Here is an 18,650-nt window from a genome sequence, read left to right on the forward strand (position 1 = left end):
TTTATATACATAGTGATAAATCTGGTAAACTGTTAGCTAGTCAATTGAAGAATGCTTTGGTTATACGTCAAATCACTAAGATTGGTCAGCAGAATGGGAATCTGACAGTTAATCATGATGAGATAAATAAGGCATTTCAAGACTTCTATACCTCCCTGTATCAATCTGAATTTCCTCAAGATCATAATACCATGTCTGATTTTCTTGGGAAATTAAATTTTCCAAGATTATCATCTGATGATCTTTTGATATTGGATACTCCTATTACGGATGTAGAAATTAAGGGGGCTATTTCCTCAATGAATTCCGGGAAAGCACCGGGTCCAGATGGTTATACAGTTGAATTTTTTAAATTTTTTTCCGCTACTCTTTCCCCTTGGTTAGGTAAGGTTTTTGAGGAAGCCATTAGATTGGGGAATTTGCCACAATCTTTTTATAGAGCTTCCATTTCTTTAATATTGAAGAAAGATAAAGACCCTACTAACTGCGCTTCCTATAGACCTATATCTTTATTGAATGTAGACTCCAAGATTTTTTCCAAGTTACTGGCATCTAGATTGGAGAAGGTATTACCCAAAATTATTTCAGATGATCAAACTGGTTTTATTAAAAATTGTTATTCTTTTTTTAACATTAGGAGATTGTTGAATATTGTTTATACTCCCTCACATGACACTTCAGAATGTGTGATTTCATTAGATGCGGAGAAAGCATTTGATAGAGTTGAATGGCCTCACTTATTTAATGTGTTGGAGAAGTTTAATTTTAGTCCGATATTTATATCATAGATTAAATTGATTTATCATACTCCAGTAGCCTCAGTGTTTACCAATAATCAAAGATCTCCCTTTTTTCGCCTATTTCGGGGCACTAGACAGGGATGTCCTCTTAGTCCATTACTATTTAACATTGCCTTAGAACCTTTGGCAATTGCCATCAGACAATCACAGGATATTTTGGGTATTAATCGTGGGACAGATATTCATAAGTTATCTTTGTATGCAGATGATTTATTACTATTCATTTCTAACCCGGAGAAATCCATTCCAGCAGTTTTATCATTATTGGCTCAATTTAGTGAGTTTTCTGGGTATAGGTTAAATCTTAATAAAAGTGAATTGTTTCCTTTGAATAAACGGGTCCCAATTTATGGAAATTTACCTTTTAAATTAGTTAATGACTCTTTTACTTATTTAGGGATCAAAATCACAAAAAACCATAAAGATTTATTTAGATTTAATTTTTTACCCTTAATTGATCAGATTAAAGGTTTGTTTACTAAGTGGTCACCTTTATCTTTATCCCTAATAGGTAGGATTAATGCTATTATGATGGTTATTTTACCTAAGTTTTTATATATTTTTCAAGCGATACCAATTTTTATCCCGAAATCTTTTTTTACTAATGTTGACTCTAAAATTTCTTCATATATATGGCAGAATAAAAATCCCAGGTTAGGTAAAACATATTTACAGAAGACAAAAAAGGAAGGCGGGTTAGCATTACCTAATTTCAGATTTTACTATTGGGCAGTTAATATTAGATATTTGTTATGCTGGTTGAAAGATGGGGGTGGATCTTTTGGCCCTTGTTGGGTGAGTTTAGAAATTAAATCGGTATCAGCTTATGCTCTGGGTTCTATTTTAGGGACTTCTCTCCCTTTTGCTCTTTCTAAATTGCCGAAACGAATTGACAACCCGATAGTTAAACATACTTTGCGTATATGGTTTCAATTTCGGAGATTTTTTGGGTTGACTCAATTCGTTTTAAATAGTCCTATTGTATCTAATTGTTTTTTTCACCCTTCCATTATAGATCAAGCTTATTCGGCTTGGAAAACTAAGGGATTACTAAGATTTTCTGATTTATTTTTAGACAATTGTTTCATGTCTTTTGAGCAATTATCCAACAAATATAACTTGCCTAGATTTCATTTTTTTAGATATTTACAGATTAGACATGTTTTAAGTTCTGTACTCTCTACGTTTCCAAATTTTGTGCCTTCAGATATTTTGGAGAGTTTATTTGAATTAGACCCTTTTCAAAAAGGGCTTATTTCAAAACTTTATAATATAATTATGAAGATATGTTCAGAGCCTCTTTATAAGACTAAAAAGGATTGGGAAAGAGAGCTTAGTATTTCTAGTGAGAATTGGGATAGAATTCTTCAATTAGTTAATACATCATCGTTATGTGCCAAACATTCACTAATACAATTTAAGGTTGTACATAGGGCCCATATGTCCAAGGATAAATTAGCTCATTTTTACTCTCATATAAGTCCTATTTGTGATAGATGTCATTCTGAAATTGCGTCTTTAACTCACATGTTTTGGTCTTGTTCATTTTTGGAGAAATATTGGAAAGATATTTTTGATATTATTTCTGCGGTTTTGAATATCGATTTACAACCTCATCCTATTACCGCAATTTTTGGTTTACCAATGTTAGACTCACTGCATTTATCTTCTTCTGCCCGTCGAATGATTGCATTTCTAACTCTGATGGCTAGAAGATCTATATTGTTGAATTGGAAGGAAATTAATCCTCCCACTGTATTTAATTGGTTCTCTCAAACTATGTTATGTTTAAATTTAGAAAAAATTAGAAGTGGTACTTTTGAGACATCTATTAAATTTGAAAAGTTATGGAGACCATTTATTCAACATTTTCATATGATGTAATATGACCCTGTGCCAAGTTCATTTGATTTCCCAGCTTTTAGCTTATGTATGTTGAGAGGACCGGAAGTGACGGCATTGATGAATATTTATTTTTGTGAGATATTATAAACAGCCCCCTTTTTTTCTCTCTCTTTTTTTTGCTTCTTTTTTCTTCTATATTAGTTATTAGATTAGATTAGCTAGTTTTGCATTATATATTTTTTTTCTTTCTTTTTTCTGTTTTCTTTATATCATATATTATGAAATATTTAGACTTACTATGTTCATAGATATATTTTATGGCTTATGTCTTGGTAAACTCATTTATATTGTAACTATTATGTATGTTTTATTTCATATGTAATGGAATTTGTATGTTGGTAATTTCTTTATCAATATATCTTTTGTATTCTGTCCATATTACTAATATTAATAAAAAGATTTAGAAAGAAAGAAAGAAAGAAAGAAAGAAAGAAAGAAAGAAAGAAAGAAAGAAAGAAAGAAAGAAAGAAAGAAAGAAAGAAAGAAAGAAAGAAAGAAAGAAAGAAAGAAAGAAAGAAAGAAAGAAAGAAAGAAAGAAAGAAAGAAAGAAAGAAAGAAAGAAAGAAAGAAAGAAAGAAAGAAAGAAAGAAAGAAAGAAAGAATTTTTTGAAGATGTAACTAGTAGAGTGGATAGGGGAGAGCCAGTGGATGTGGTATATTTAGATTTTCAAAAGGCTTTTGACAAGGTCCCACACAGGAGATTAGTGTGCAAACTTAAAGCACACGGTATTGGGGGTATGGTATTGATGTGGATACAGAATTGGTTGGCAGACAGGAAGCAAAGAGTGGGAGTAAACGGGACCTTTTCAGAATGGCAGGCAGTGACTAGTGGGGTACCGCAAGGCTCAGTGCTGGGACCCCAGTTGTTTACAATACATATTAATGATTTAGACGAGGGAATTAAATGCAGCATCTCCAAGTTTGTGGATGACATGAAGCTGGGTGGTGGTGTTAGCTGTGAGGAGGATGCTAAGAGGATGCAGGGTGACTTGGATAGGTTAGGTGAGTGGGCAAATTCATGGCAGATGCAATTTAATGTGAATAAATGTGAGGTTATCCACTTTGGTTGCAAGAACAGGAAAACAGATTATTATCTGAACGGTGGCTGATTATTAAAAGGGGAGATGCAACGAGACCTGGGTGTCATTGTACACCAGTCATTGAAGGTGGGCATGCAGGTACAGCAGGCAGTGAAAAAGGCAAATAGTACGTTGGCATTCATAGCAAAAGGATTTGAGTACAGGAGCAGGGAGGTTCTACTGCAGTTGTACAAGGCCTTGGTGAGACCGCACCTGGAATATTGTGTGCAGTTTTGGTCCCCTAATCTGAGGAAAGACATTCTTGCCATAGAGAGAGTACAGAGAAGGTTCACCAGATTGATTCCTGGGATGGCAAGACTTTCAAATGAAGAAAGACTGGATCGACTAGGCTTATACTCACTGGAATTTAGAAGATTGAGGGGGGATCATATTGAAACGTATAAAATTCTAAAGGGAATGGACAGGCTAGATGCAGGAAGATTATTTCCAATTTTGGGGAAGTCCAGAATGAGGGGTCACAGTTTAAGGATAAAGGGGAAGCCTTTTAGGACCGAGATGAGGAAAAACTTTACACAGAGAGTGGTGAATCTGTGGGATTCTCTGCCACAGGAAACAGTTGAGGCCAGTTCATTGGCTGTATTTAAGAGGAAGTTAGATATGGCCCTTGTGGCTAAAGGGATCGGGGTATGGAGAGAAAGCAGATACAGGGTTCTGAGTTGGATGATCAGCCATGATCATACTGAATGGCGGTGCAGGCTCAAAGGGCCGAATGGGCTACTCCTGCAACTATTTTCTATGTTTCTAAGCCAGGCAGACACACAACTAAAACAAGCAGACACACAACTAAAACAAGCAGACACACAGCTAAACCAGGCAGACACACAGCTAAACCAGGCAGACACACAGCTAAACCACGCAGTGGAGAGATATGTATAGAAAACTCACAGAACAAGGACAAAGTGAAGCTCCTTCTACACTGTCCCATCACACACTCCCAGGGTCAGACACAGAGTGAAACTCCCTCTACACTGTCCAATCACACACTCCCAGGGTCAGACACAGAGTGAAGCTCCCTCCACACTGTCCAATCACACACTCCCAGGGTCAGACACAGAGTGAAGCTCCCTCCACACTGTCCCATCACACACTCCCAGGGTCAGACACAGAGTGAAGCTCCCTCCACACTGTCCAATCACACACTCCCAGGGTCAGACACAGAGTGAAGCTCCCTCCACACTGTCCCATCACACACTCCCAGGGTCAGACACAGAGTGAAGCTCCCTCCACACTGTCCCATCACACACTCCCAGGGTCAGACACAGAGTGAAGCTCCCTCCACACTGTCCAATCACACACTCCCAGGGTCAGACACAGAGTGAAGCTCCCTCCACACTGTCCCATCACACACTCCCAGGGTCAGACACAGAGTGAAGCTCCCTCTACACTGTCCAATCACACACTCCCAGGGTCAGACACAGAGTGAAGCTCCCTCCACACTGTCCCATCACACACTCCCAGGGTCAGACACAGAGTGAATCTCCCTCTACACTGTCCAATCACACACTCCCAGGGTCAGACACAGAGTGAAGCTCCCTCTACACTGTCCCATCACACACTCCCAGGGAGAGACACAGAGTGAAGCTCCTTCCACACTGTCCCATCACACACTCCCAGGGTTACACACAGTGTGGAAAATGTGTGGGAATTTGACAGTGTAAGCAGTTGATCAGTAAATGTGGAGTCTGAGGGTCAAGCAAAGACCTCACCAGCAATCTGGAGCCATGCTAATGTCAGAAAATACCTCATCCTTTGAGTGAATGTGGATAAATCTGTTCTTCATTTACAAATGGTATAACTGACGTTGGCAGTGAGTGTTGGAGATGGGAGAGGAATGATTACTTTTACAGAAAACTACTTGTCGCAACTGGACTCAGTGCTGGAATGTACCTGAAGAAATGATTGGCCGCCTTGTTCCCCTCCCATCTCCAACACACTGGATTAGCATTGCAGGTGCAGGTCACAGAGGAGGGGCTGAATGGCCTCAGGACTCCTGAGGGGTGGGGATGAGGGGAACGGTACCTTACCTTTCTCAACCAGCTGAAGATCATCCTTGTCACTGTCCACGTTCTTCGTCTTCACTTGCTGATGCTTGCCTTTGTTTGTGGTCAGAGAATTCATCCTAAACCATGCAGGGACAGTAACATCCATGAGACAGGCCTCGTGGCCCCCTTAGAGTTTCCCTCTGCCAGCGGGGAGGTGACTGACCTGAGAGTGGGGGGGGGAGGAACTCACCCTGTAACGGACAGAGGAAGTGGCCAATCAGCAAACTGGCTCTTTCGAAGCTGGTTGGTGATTCATTGTTCAGTTTGCATGGTAGTTGTCCATGTCCAGGGTCATTGGGAAGTGTAGTGAGACCACTCCCGGTTCAATTCCAACCTCTGTCACTATGTGTGTGTATATGTGTGTGTGCGTGTGAGTGTGAGTGTGTGTGTGTGTGTGTGTGTGCGTGTGAGTGTGCGCGTGAGTGTGCATGTCAGTGTGTATATGTGTGTGTGTGAGTGTGAGTGAGTGTGCGTGTGAGTGTGTGTGTGAGTGTGAGTGTGCGTGTGAGTGTGCATGTGAGTGTGCGTGTGAGTGTGCATGTGAGTGTGCGTGTGTAGTTTCTATGTATGTAGTGTGAATGTAGTCTGTGTGCGTACTGAGTCTATACATTTTTCCTGTGGCCATGTGGGTTTCAGTTTCCACCAAACGTCCCAATAACAATCAGAGTCAGGGGGTTAATTGGCTGCTATCAATTGTGCTCCCCCACCCCCCAAGTGTGTGAGTGAGAGACAAATCCTGAAGGCAGTTGATGGGAAAATGGGAAAGAATGACTTTCAGGAGAAATGTTGGATTACTGTAAATGGGTGCTTGATGGCCAGCATGGACTTGTTGGGCTGAAGGGCCTTTATATGATCTATGAGTCTATAAACAATGGCAGTCTCTCGCTCTCCCTCCCTCCCTTTCTGTCTGTCTATCCCTCTCTCCCTCAGTCTCTCTTTCTCTCTCCCTTCCACTCCCTCTCCCTCTCCCTCCTTCCCTTTCCCTCCTTTCTCCCTCTTCCTTCCTCCTCCTCCCTTACTCTCTCTCCCCCTCTCTCTGTCCCTCTCTTTCTTTCTCCCTCCCTCCCCATCTCTCTCTTCCACCCTCTCTCTCTCCCTCCTTCCCACATTTCTCACTCTCTCCTCTGCCTCGCTCTCTCTCTTTCTCCCTCCCATCCATTGTTTTTTCTGCCCCTCTCTCTTCCTCCCTAACTCCCTCCCTCTATCTCTCTCTTCTCTGTTATCTCTTTCCTCCATTGTTTTTCCTTTCTATCTCTCTTCTCTGTCTCTCTCTTTCTCTCCCTCTCCATCCCATCTCTCTTTCTCTCTCTCCCTCACTCGCTTTCTATTCGCTTTCTTTTTCCTCCCTCCCCATCTCTCTTTTCCTCCCTATCTCTCCCCCTCCCTCTCTCCCCTATCTTTCTATTTCTCCCTCCTTCACTCTCCCTCCCTACCCCTCTCCCCAACTCCCCTTTTCTCACTTTCTCTCCCCCTCCCATCCATTGTTTTGTCCCCCCCCCGCATGACTTCCTCCTCTCTATCTTCTCTCTGTCCAGTTAGCTTTCTCTCCTCCATCGTTTTTCTCTTTCTAGCTCTCTCTTCTCTGTTTCAGTCATTCTCTTTCTCTCCCTCTCCCTCCCTCCTCCCATCTCTCTCTCACACACACTCCCCCCCCCATTGTTCTCTCTCACTCTTCCTCTACTCCCATAAACATGTCTATCATATCTGCCTCCACCACCCCTGGCAGCTCCTTCCAGACACCCAGCACGGTCTGAAAGAAATTTGCCCCGCATATCATCTTAAACTTCTTCCCCAGCAAATGCATTCCCTCCACTTCCACCCTGAGAAAAAGATTCTGACTTCTACGTTGTTATAAGCTCCTATCAGATCTCCCCTCAACCCCCAACACTCCAGAGGAAACAAGCTCAGTTTGCCCTTTAATCCAGAGCAACACACATAAAACGCTGGAGGAACTCAGCAGGTCAGGCAGCATCTATGGTAATGAACGAAGTCAACATTTTGGACTGAGACCCTCCTTTTGAACTGGAAAAGGAAGGGGGAAGATGCCAGAGTAAAAGGTGGGGGTAGGGGAAGGAGGATAGCGGGAAGATGATGGGTGAAGCCAGGTCAAGGGCTGGAGTGGAAGGAATCTGATAGGAGAGTGGACCATGGGAGAAAAGGAAGGAGGAGAGGACCCAGGGGGAGGTGATAGGCAGGTGAGAATTAAAAGCCCAGAGTGGAGAATAGAATAAGAGGGGAGGGGAGGGAATTTTCTTTAACCGGAAAGAGAAATCTATATTCATGCTATCCAGTTGGAGGGTACCCGAATGTGAGGTGTTGCTCCTGCAACCTGAGTTGGCCTTGTCTAGGAACAAGAGTTGGTCATGGTTTAACACATCGGAACAGGAATGGGAATGGGAATTAATATGTTGGGATACCGAGAAGTCCCATTTTTAGTGGATGGAATAGAGATGATTGTCGAAGAGGTCCCTCAATTAATGATGGGTTTCACTAATGTAGAGAAGGCTGCATCGGGACACAACAGACGACGCCAGCTGAGAGACTCACAGGTGAGATGTTGCCTGGGGCCCTGAGGAGAAGTGAGGGAGCAGGTGAATGGGCACTTTGGCCACTTGCAGGGATGGGTGCCCGAGGGAGATTAGTGGGGAGGGACAAATGGAGAAGGGAATCATGGAGAGAGCAGTCCCTGTGGAAATTGGAAGGTGGAGGAAAGGTAAAGATCTAATCCAGTCAGCTTCCTGATGAACCTCTTCTGCACCCGCTCCAAAACTGCTAATTCCTCCCGGTGACAGAGAAGACAGAACTGCAGACAGTACTGCAGGAGCAGCCGAACTGAAGTTTCATACAGCTGCAAACTGACTTCCTGACCCTTACTTTCACTCCCCCGACCATCAACACATCCCGTCGACTGGTGTGGCCACTTACAGACTGCAATGGACAATGCTGTTAAGGGCCCTGCATTTGAATGTGCTCCCTTACATTAGACCTCAGCACCTTACCCTTGGCAGCCACTTCTCCACCCTTTCTGATCTCAGAACAGTACAGCACAGTACGAACCCTTCACCCATGATGCTGTGCCGACCTAAACTATATAAACATATTCCACCATCAATCCAACCTCCTTCCAAAGCAGCCCATAACCCTTTCTTTCTTATATCCATGGGCCTACATAAGACATAGGAGCAGAATTAGGCCATTTGGCCCATCAAGTCTGCTCTACCATTTCATCAAGGTTGATCCATTTCCCTCTCATCCCCAATCTCCTGCCTTCTCTTTGTATCCCTTCATGTCCTGACCAATCAAGGATCTATCAACCTCTGCCTTAAATATACTCAATGACTTGGCCTCCACAGCCGCCTGTGGCAAGAATTCCACAGATCCATCTCTCCCTGGCTAAAAGGGTTGTTCCTCATCTCCATTCTAAAAAGACATCCTTCTGTTCTGAGGCTGTGTCCTCTCCCGCCATAGGAAACATCCTCCCCACGTCCACTATATCATGGCCTTTCAACATTTAAATTTAAATAGGTTTAAATGAGGTCACCTCCCAGGATCATTTCGTGAACCTCCTTTGAACCCTCTCCAATGTCAGCACATCCTTTCTTCGATAAGGGCCTAAAACTGCTCACAATACTCCAAGTGAGGCCTCACTAGTGCCTTACAGAGCCTCAACATTACATCCTTGCTTTTATATGTCTCTTAAATATCTCTAATGCATCAGTCACTGCCACCACCCCTGGCAGGATGTTCCACGCACCCACCACTCTTTATGCAAAAAAATTCTCCCTAAACTTTCCTCCAACCACCTTAACATTATGCCTTCACATATTAGCCATTTCCTCCTGCGGACAAAAAAGGAGCTGGCTATCTACTTTACCTTTGCCTCTTATCATCTTGTATACCTCTATCCACGTGTTTCTCATCCTCCTTTGCTCCAAAGGACAAAACCCTAGCTCACTCCAACTTTCCTCATAATGCATACTCTCTAATCCGGGCACCAGCCTGGTAAATCTCCTCTGCACCCTCTCTAAAGCTTCCACATCCTTATGAGGCAACCAGAACTGAGTAGAATACTCTGAATACAATACTGTGCTGGAGGGGATGGTCAGAGGCTCAGAGTTTCAATGGACTCAGAGTCCGCTGTGGTCGGAGCGCTTTCACTGTGTGCTGCGTCAGTGAGGCTGGGTCCAGCGGCACCGTGGAAGTCCATAGCGGGGGTATTCCCTTCTGCCGCCTGCGTGGGATGACGAGTCTATCGGGACCCTGAGGACTTGTGCAAACTATATGGTGGTTTCTTTCGAACTTAGTCTTTTAACATCTTTGGACTATTTTTACTGTGCCCATACTTTGTTTTTTTTTAATCAATTATGGTATTGTCTGCACTGTTGAAACTATATGTTAACTATAACTATATGTAACTATGTGGTTTTGTGTAGGTCTTGTAGCTTTAGTTTTTGGTTTGCTGGGTGGTAGAGTTGGCCCCCTGACTTGGTGTGTCTGGGTAGTCTCGTTTTGTCTGGTGAGAGATGGTAGCTCGATATTAATACACAGCAGTGTCTCTGGACTCTGGATTTGGGGATTACCAAACGTTATGTGGATTTTCTGGTGTAGTCTGTTTTGTCATGTGCTTTTGTAATATCATTCTGGAGGAATGTTGTCTCATTTTTTAACTGCATTACATTTGTGGTTTCTAAATGACAATAAACTGAAACTGAACTGAACTTAAGTGTGGTCTAACCAGAGTTTTATAGAGCTGTAACATTACCTCATGTCACTTGAACTCAATTCCCTGAATAATGAAAGTCAACACACTATATGCCTTCTTAAACACCTGATCAACTTGTGCAGCAACTTTGAGGAATATATCAATATGGACCCCAAGATCCCTTTATTCCTCCACACTGCTCAGAATTCTACATTAATTTGCACATCTACTTTGTCCTCAAGTTCTGCCTTCCAAAGTGAATTAATTCAGTTTCTTGGATTGAACTCTATCTGCCAGCTCTGCATCCTATCAATATCCCATTGTAACCTACGACAACCTTCTACACTATCACAACACCACCTTCTCTGTCCTTTGATAACTCTGTATTCTGTCCACAACTCCACCAATCTTTGTCATCTGAAAACTTATGAACCCATCCACCTACATTTCCATCCAAATCATTGACGTACAATGTATCACAAACAACAGAGTTCCCAAAACCAGTCCCTGAGGAACACCACTGGACCCAGACCTCCGAACACATTCACCGCCCTTCTGCCTCCTATGGGCACATCAATTCTGAATCCAAACTCCCAAGGTGCGATCAATCCCATGTACTTTAATCCGGTTTACATCTGAGCCCACAATTATCCCACCATCCACTCAAGCAGTCAAGCACACCCATCCCATTAATCTGTCCACAAAGCAAGGAATTGTTGAAAACTACTTATTTTTAAATAATACACTTTATAAGATTTTTACTTTTTAACAAACTTATTTTTACACTCACTGACAGAAAGTAGTATAGCAGTTAAACTAACGATTTTTCACCTTTCTCATATTGGCTAAGTATTAGTATATTACCCACATGAAGTAACTGTTTTAATTATATAGCCTGTTAATTAGTTTAACCCTATCTAAGGATTTCTCCTTATCTTATCTATAAAAGTGTGTATTCAGTATTTGTGTATTTATTCATACCCTAAAATAAACTGAAATCTTGGAATTAAGTCTGCTCATCATTCCTGACTCCTGGAAGAACGCTCAGGATCAGAAAATAAACAGAGATCCAACAGAGTGAATCAGAAGATAATTGTACCTTGTTCTCAGTTCATCCACAGAGAAAGCAGGTCCCGAGCTGCTTCCTGCCTCATCGTCAATGTTGTACCTGAAGGAAAGGACAAGTAGACAGCACAGAGGTCACCCCATACTCTGGACAAGATCCAGTTCAGTGCAATTACAATTGCAATTCATGGTATCCTCTAACTTTTTAGGAATCCTTATTTCCTTAGTAATCTGTGGAGATTGAAGTACGTCATCAAAAACCTTGACAAACTTCTATAGGTGTGTGGTGTAAAGTGTATTGGCTGGCTGTGTTACCGTCTGGTATGGAAACACCAATGCCTCTGAGTGGAAAATCCTACAGTGGAATTGGCCCAGTACGTCACAGGTACAGCTTTCCCCACCATTGAGCACACCTGCTTGATTTGTTGCAGGAAGGCAGCATCCATCATCAGAGACCCCCACCCCCCAGGACACGCTCTCTTCTCACTGCTGCCATCAGGTAGAAGGTACAGGAGCCTCGGGACTCACATCACCGGGTTCAGGAACAGTTACTGCCCCTCAACCATCAGGCATTTGAACCAAAGGACACTCGTTCTATTTCTGATGTTCCCACAAGCAATAACCTCACTTCGTGGACTCTGTATCTTGTCTCATGTTCTCATTATTTATTCACTTTTGCAAAATTTGTTGCTCATTGATCCTGTTTACAGTCTGCCTATAGATTTGCTGAGTATGCCCACAGGAAAAAGAATCTCAGAGTTGTATATGGTGACATGTATGTACTTGGATAATCAATTTTACCTTGAACTTTGGAATTTGAAAATAAACCGAGACCCCTGAGGGGTGACCTTGTAACGCTATATGAAATAGAGATAGTAGCGTAGTGATACGATCACTGGAGTTCAATATGATATTCTGCTGAGGGCTTGTCTATTGATGGATCCCCTTAATGGAGAATGCCTGGGAATGCCTTTGTTTAATGTGGGGAGCCACCACACAGGCCTTGATATTACAAAAACTACCCACATGGCAAATCTCCTTTTCAAAATGCTGTGTAGGTGATTAAGACTATAACTTCACACCATCTTAAGTTTCTTCCCCCAAGAAGTTAATCTGATCAAGCATTCTAATTAGACCTCCCCTCTCCCCTCTATTTATTACCTTAGTCACTATACTGTATACACTTTAAACCATAGAAACATAGAAAATAGGTGCAGGAGTAGGCCATTCGGCCCCTTGAGCCTGCACCGCCATTCAGTATGATCATGGCTGATCATCCAACTCTGAACCCTGTAACTGCTTTCTCTCCATACTCCCTGATCCCTTTAGCCACAAGGGCCATATCTAACTTCCTCTTAAATATAGACAATGAACCAGCCTCAACTGTTTCCTGTGGCAGAGAATTCCACAGATTCACCACTCTCTGTGTGAAGAAGTTTTTCCTCATCTCGGTCCTAAAAGGCTTCCCCTTTATCGTTAAACTGTGACCCCTCGTTCTGGACTCCCCAACATTGGAAACAATCTTCCTGCATCTAGCCTGTCCAATCCCTTTAGAATTTTATACGTTTCCACTTTTTATAAGGCAGCTTACATGGTAAGCACATGCTGCTATTTATGATCTATGCACAATTTGTTCCATAACTTCAGTTTTTAGATTATTCTTTATAATTTTTGAATGGTGTTTTATTTTGTTGCATGTTGTGCTAACATATCACAGCAAATTCCTAATACATGTAATTGTACAGTACCGTGCAAGATTCTTAGGTGTGTGTATGTATGTATGTATGTTTGTTTATTTATTTAGCCTTGAACTTTTGAATTTGAATATATATAGCCAGGGTACCTAAGGCTTTTACACTACTGTATTTGTCAATGTGCAGCAGAGAGCGAGTTTGTAAATCCGGCGGGAGGAAAAGATGTTGGGAATGGTGAGAGTGGAGCATGAGGGAGGGTTGTGGGACAGGTGGCAGAGAAGGGGTGCCAGGCAAGGTCATTTGATGCCAAACAATTGGTTTATTGATCATGACAGAACATCTCTACCTTCCGTCTTTCCCAAGCAAGATTCCCCTCTCATTGCCCTCTCCCCACTCTCAGTCCGCAAAAGAGGCCCACAGCAGAATCAGGCTTATCATCATTCAAAAATGTCATGAAATGTGTTTTTTTTGCAGCAGCAGTACAGTGCAATACATAAAATTACTACAGTACAGTGCAAAAGTCTTAGGCACCCTATATAAAATTGTTAAATAAAATAAGTAGCACAAAATAGAAATTTAAAAAGTAGCGAGATAATGTTCATAAAGTTAACCCCTGATCCTTGAAAGTCACAAGAGGTATGCACAGACTTGGGGAATGAAGAACTAGGGTGAAAAGTTTTAAGGTGAAAGGGGAGAGTTTTAATAGGAATCCAAGGGGCAACTTCCCACCCAGAGGGTGGTTTATATATGGAATGAGCTGCCAGGTGACAAGACTGAGGTGGGTACATTACTAACGTCTGAAATACATTTGGACAGGTACATGGAATGAGGATCCAGTTTTTAACAGCCACATGTTGTGAAATTTATTGTTTAGTGCCAACATTACTGTACAAGATAAAAATCTTATTATTTATAACAAACAAAAATCAATAGAACACACGAGGAACGGTGAGGTAGAGTTCCTACATTTATGGACCGTTAAGAAATCTGTTGGGAGAAGGGAAGATGCTGTTCATAAATGTGCGGGTTTTCAAGGCTCCTGTACCTCCTCCCTTCTTTTGGAGGGCACATTCTGGATGGTGAGAGTCCTTAATGAGAGGGAGGGGATGTGAGTCTAATGTGGGCAAATGGGCATCCTGGTGGCATGAACGTGCTGGGCTGAAAGGACTGTTTTCCTGCTGTATGACTGTGACCCTATTTGCAGTGTCTCCTCTGAACCTCACCAGCATCTTCTCACCATCTCACCACCATACCCTCACTATCGACTTTTCTTTTCAGCACCATCTGCTCTTCATCTCACCACCATCTTCCCTCCATCTCACCATCATGTCCTCATCTCACCATCATCTCCTCACCATGTCCTCTCCATCTCACCACCATCTCTTCTCCATCTAACCACCATTTCAAGACCAGCTCTTCATCTGTCTATCATAACCTCTCCACCTCCCCACCATCTCCCCTCCATCACACCACCATCTTTCACCAGCTCCTTACCACCTCCTCTGAATCTCATCACCATCTTTTCTCCATTTCATCACCATCACCTCTGTCTTCTCTCCATCATCTCCTCACCATCTTACCATCTCCTCATCACCTCACAACCATTTCCTCATCATCTGTCTACCATAACCTCTCCAATTCACCACCATAACCTCATCACCTCACCAATATCTCCTCACCATCTCCATCTCTTCTTCATCTAAACACAATCTCCACACCATCTCACCACCATTTCCTCTCCAAATCACCACAATCTCCTCTCCATCTCACCACTATCTCTTCACCATCTCACTCTTGGAACACAAGCCATTGACCTTAAGCCGCAGTCCCATTTTCCTGCACAATGGCCATGTGCCCAAACAGGGTGGCACTGTGGAGCAGCAGGTGATGCAATACTACAGTAGTGTAGTGATTAACACACCACTATTACAGCTTGGGGCACTGGAATTTGAACTTCAATTCTGGCATCCTCTGTAAAAAAAAAAGTTTACATTGTTCGGATGTAGGAGAATACACGGAGCCCAGGGAAACCCAAGTGATCACAGGGAGAAAATAAACTCCCCCCCTTCCCCCACCCACACAGCTCCAGAGGTCTCTGAGTTGGGAGGCAGAAACTCTCATACAATCTTTATAATTTCCTTTTACCAATTGCTTGCTACTAAATCTCACTTCCTGGGATTTCATATCACCAAAGACCTCACCTGATCTCTCAATATCCCCTCCCTGAACAAGAAAGCACAGCAGCACCTCCACTTCCTGAGGAGATTGAGGAAATTGATCCCTTGACTGCATTTCACAGAGGCACCATTGAGAGTTTCCTGATAAGCTGCATCTCCATCTGGAACGGGAGCAACCAAACATCACCCCTACAAACTGAGAGAACAGCTGAGTGGATCATAGGGGTCTCCCCACATCAGGGACACTTATCAGGAGCACTGTATACACAGGGCCCTTAGTATTACCAAGGATCCCACCCATCATCCAGCATCCTCTTTGACTTTCTACCATCGGGCAGGAGACTCCGACACAGAAAGACAAGAACGGTCAGGATGGGAAACAATACTTCCCTCGGGCCATTAGGCTTCTGAACTCCCTGCCACATCGCATTCAAGGTGTCACCAAAGAATCTGTTCTGTACCTGACAACATTTAATTTATGCACATTACTTTTTTATCTATGTGTAATGTATTTGTTGATTTAATTCTCACTATCCTAAGTTATTCTGTGTCACATGTGTGTTACGTGCACTACTGTGCTTTTCACTCTGGAGAAACGCTGTCTCGTTTGACAGTATACATGTACATAGTTAAATGACAACAAACTTGACTTGCAATGTGGAGATCCATTACTGGGTGCACAAATGGATGTCTTGCTGTACCTGAAAGGAGTTTTAACTTCGTCGATGGTCATGAGCCCATAATCCTTTTCCGCAGGCTTGTAGGTAGCAATTATGTTCATCTCATCCCATTTCTGTGATTTCTTTTGACTGCAAGAGAGAAGGTAGCAGAGCAGAGTTCAGGACAGCCCACTGTGGTAAGTGTTATGGACATCACTATGCAGATAGATCTGCTACAATGTGCGTCTCCACAAAGCAATTTGGCTATAACACAACTGATGAACCAGGGACCACCATTTGTATTGAGGGCCCTCCACTGGTCAGGGTCAACCATAGACGTTGCATCCTGGCTGTCTACGCAAGCCAGGGCTGTATGATATAGAGGGCAAGCTATTGTCCAAGCAGCAGGCTCCTGCTTTCCGTGCATCTGATGAATCCAAAGCAGCAGCAGAGACTGATACAGTTTGGCACCAGCAGCGTTGCAGGAGTTGCTGCCATTCAGCGCTGAACTCAATGCAGGACTGCCTTTTCCCTGGGGGTTTACTCCCAAAGCCTTCCCCGTGAGTGGGTCCAGCTGTAAGGCAGCAGAGGTTTGAGATCAGAGTTTTCCTTCTCCTAGATGAGCTGCCAATGAGACCCATCTGCCCAAAGTGACTCGTTTTAAGGTGCCAGTAACTGGTCTTTGTCCCTTCTCCTCTCAGTAGAAACGGTTGCACGGGGCTTAGTAGCTAAGCCAACACGTGAAGACCAGGAGCTGGACTTGGTTGAGGTGTTTGAGGTGCACGCTACTGGGAGCATTTAATAGGGAGTGGGAGCTTATCCCCAGTTACCATCCCTGGCTATAACAACCTTACAGAATCACCTGGGTCAATTTGGTTCTAATGCAACTTGGATCAGGAAGTAGAGAGAAACTTCAGAGTTACTTTGGAAATTGGACAAGCAGATTTAAAAAGCTGTCTGTCTTGGAAACAAAGAACAGTGTACAGGCAAAGTCCCAGCAGTAATTAGACCCCACTGTGTATTGAGAACACCAGACTGTCTGTTTCACCGTGGGAGGCCACTTGAGGGAGTTTCTTTGGAAACTGACAAGCAATCACTTCTATTCAGACTTATCAATGATACTCTATTAAAACATGACATTGGTAGTTTTACCTTTGAAAAAACTGAATAATCTTATACCTATTAAAAACACCTTTAATTCTGAAAATTCTTAGGAAAAATAGCTTTGTTACTTGAGTCTGAAATCCTCTCGTCCCTAATCTCCCTTTTCCCATTTGTTCTTATGACACCACTCCCTGAGGTTTCCCTGGGACACAAGTTTCACATTATAATAGAACTACCCACACTTCAAATTTCCTTATGGAATTTCACAGTGAACAGCGAGGACCTTGGGACTGTTGGAGAACGAGGGGCCTTGGTGTACAAGTACATGGTTCGCTGAAAGTGGTGTCACAGCTAGACGTGGTGATGAGGGCATGGTGGCCTTCACCAGTCAGGGCACTGGAATATAGAGACTGGGAGATCATGTTGAGGTTGTCCAAGACACTGCTGAGACCATACCTGGAGCATTGAGTTCAGTCTTGGTTGCACTGTGATAGGAAAAAAATATCATTAAGCTGGAAAGAGACCAGCAAAGCTTTGGAAGGACTTGACAAACTGAGTTATGGACAGAGGATGGATAGACTAGGCTGTTATTCCTTAGAATGCAGGAAACATTATGGAGGTATATTAAATCACGAGGGACATAGAGAGTGTAAATGCAGTCTCTTTCCCGCGGTTGGGTAATCGAGGACTAGAGGTTTAAGTTGAGAGGGCCTGGTCACTTTCAGGGCCGACCCTATTGAGCGTTGTTTAGGGAAGGGGTGGACAAGGGACTGTTTGAAATTGGTGAACCAGGATTGAGGCCAGTGGAGGAGGGGGGGAGACGCTAGTGGTCTGTGCGACCTTCACCCACCTCTCCTCCTCTGTGCGTCTGCGGCTCCTCTTCAGAATGCCCTTGACGGGTTTGTCCATCGCCTGAGACGAACTGGGCTGGGATTGCATTGGGAGGGAGGGGAGAGGGGCTTTCCTTTCCTTTGAAGGATCGGTTGGTGGAGGATCAGGTCTTTCCCCGAGGGCTGAGAGGGTCCATGGCAAATGCCAGGACAGGCTGTGAGGGAAGCCCCGCCCCCAGCCGTAGCTGCCCCCTGGTGGGCGGAGTCAAGAGCAGCGCCGCGTCCCCCTGGTTTCCCCCCGCGTCACACAATGGGGCGGGTCTGCGTCGTATGTGACGTCACCGGCCGCGCGCATAAATGGAAACAATCAAGTCCCGCCCACCCGGAAGACGGGTTGCCGGAGGCAGAGTGGTTCGGGGATCCCGCTTCCCGCACTGGAAGTCAAAAGGCGTTGTTGAGTGCGTAAACCAAAATTAGTGTGTTCTGGTAACTGGGAGTTGCTATAGGACAATCGGGAGCAACAACGCAACACAGCTGGTCAGGCAGCATCCGTGAAGGGAAATGGACCGTCC

General features: G+C 43.5%; 1 protein-coding gene across 6 annotated transcripts in view; it reads right to left on the reverse strand.

The window, feature by feature from the left end:
• LOC132396905 (protein phosphatase inhibitor 2-like) overlaps positions 1-18,368 on the reverse strand; it is a 364,660-nt gene extending 346,292 nt beyond the window's left edge. Inside the window, exons 1-4 of one of the 6 annotated variants that reach the window (XM_059974981.1) lie at positions 18,099-18,357; positions 16,187-16,294; positions 11,649-11,717; positions 5,830-5,924 (exon numbers count right to left, since the gene is read on the reverse strand). In XM_059974981.1, the coding sequence (XP_059830964.1) occupies positions 5,830-5,924; positions 11,649-11,717; positions 16,187-16,294; positions 18,099-18,187 (361 nt within the window). In that variant the 5' untranslated portion in view covers positions 18,188-18,357. Of the gene's footprint in view, positions 1-5,829; positions 5,925-11,648; positions 11,718-16,186; positions 16,295-18,098 lie in introns of all 6 variants that reach the window. The other 5 variants (XM_059974983.1, XM_059974980.1, XM_059974985.1 and 2 more) reach the window with 5 other exon arrangements.
• Positions 18,369-18,650: the final 282 nt, after the last annotated feature.

This window comes from Hypanus sabinus, chromosome 7, assembly GCF_030144855.1.
Source record: "Hypanus sabinus isolate sHypSab1 chromosome 7, sHypSab1.hap1, whole genome shotgun sequence".
Lineage (NCBI taxonomy): Eukaryota > Metazoa > Chordata > Chondrichthyes > Myliobatiformes > Dasyatidae > Hypanus > Hypanus sabinus.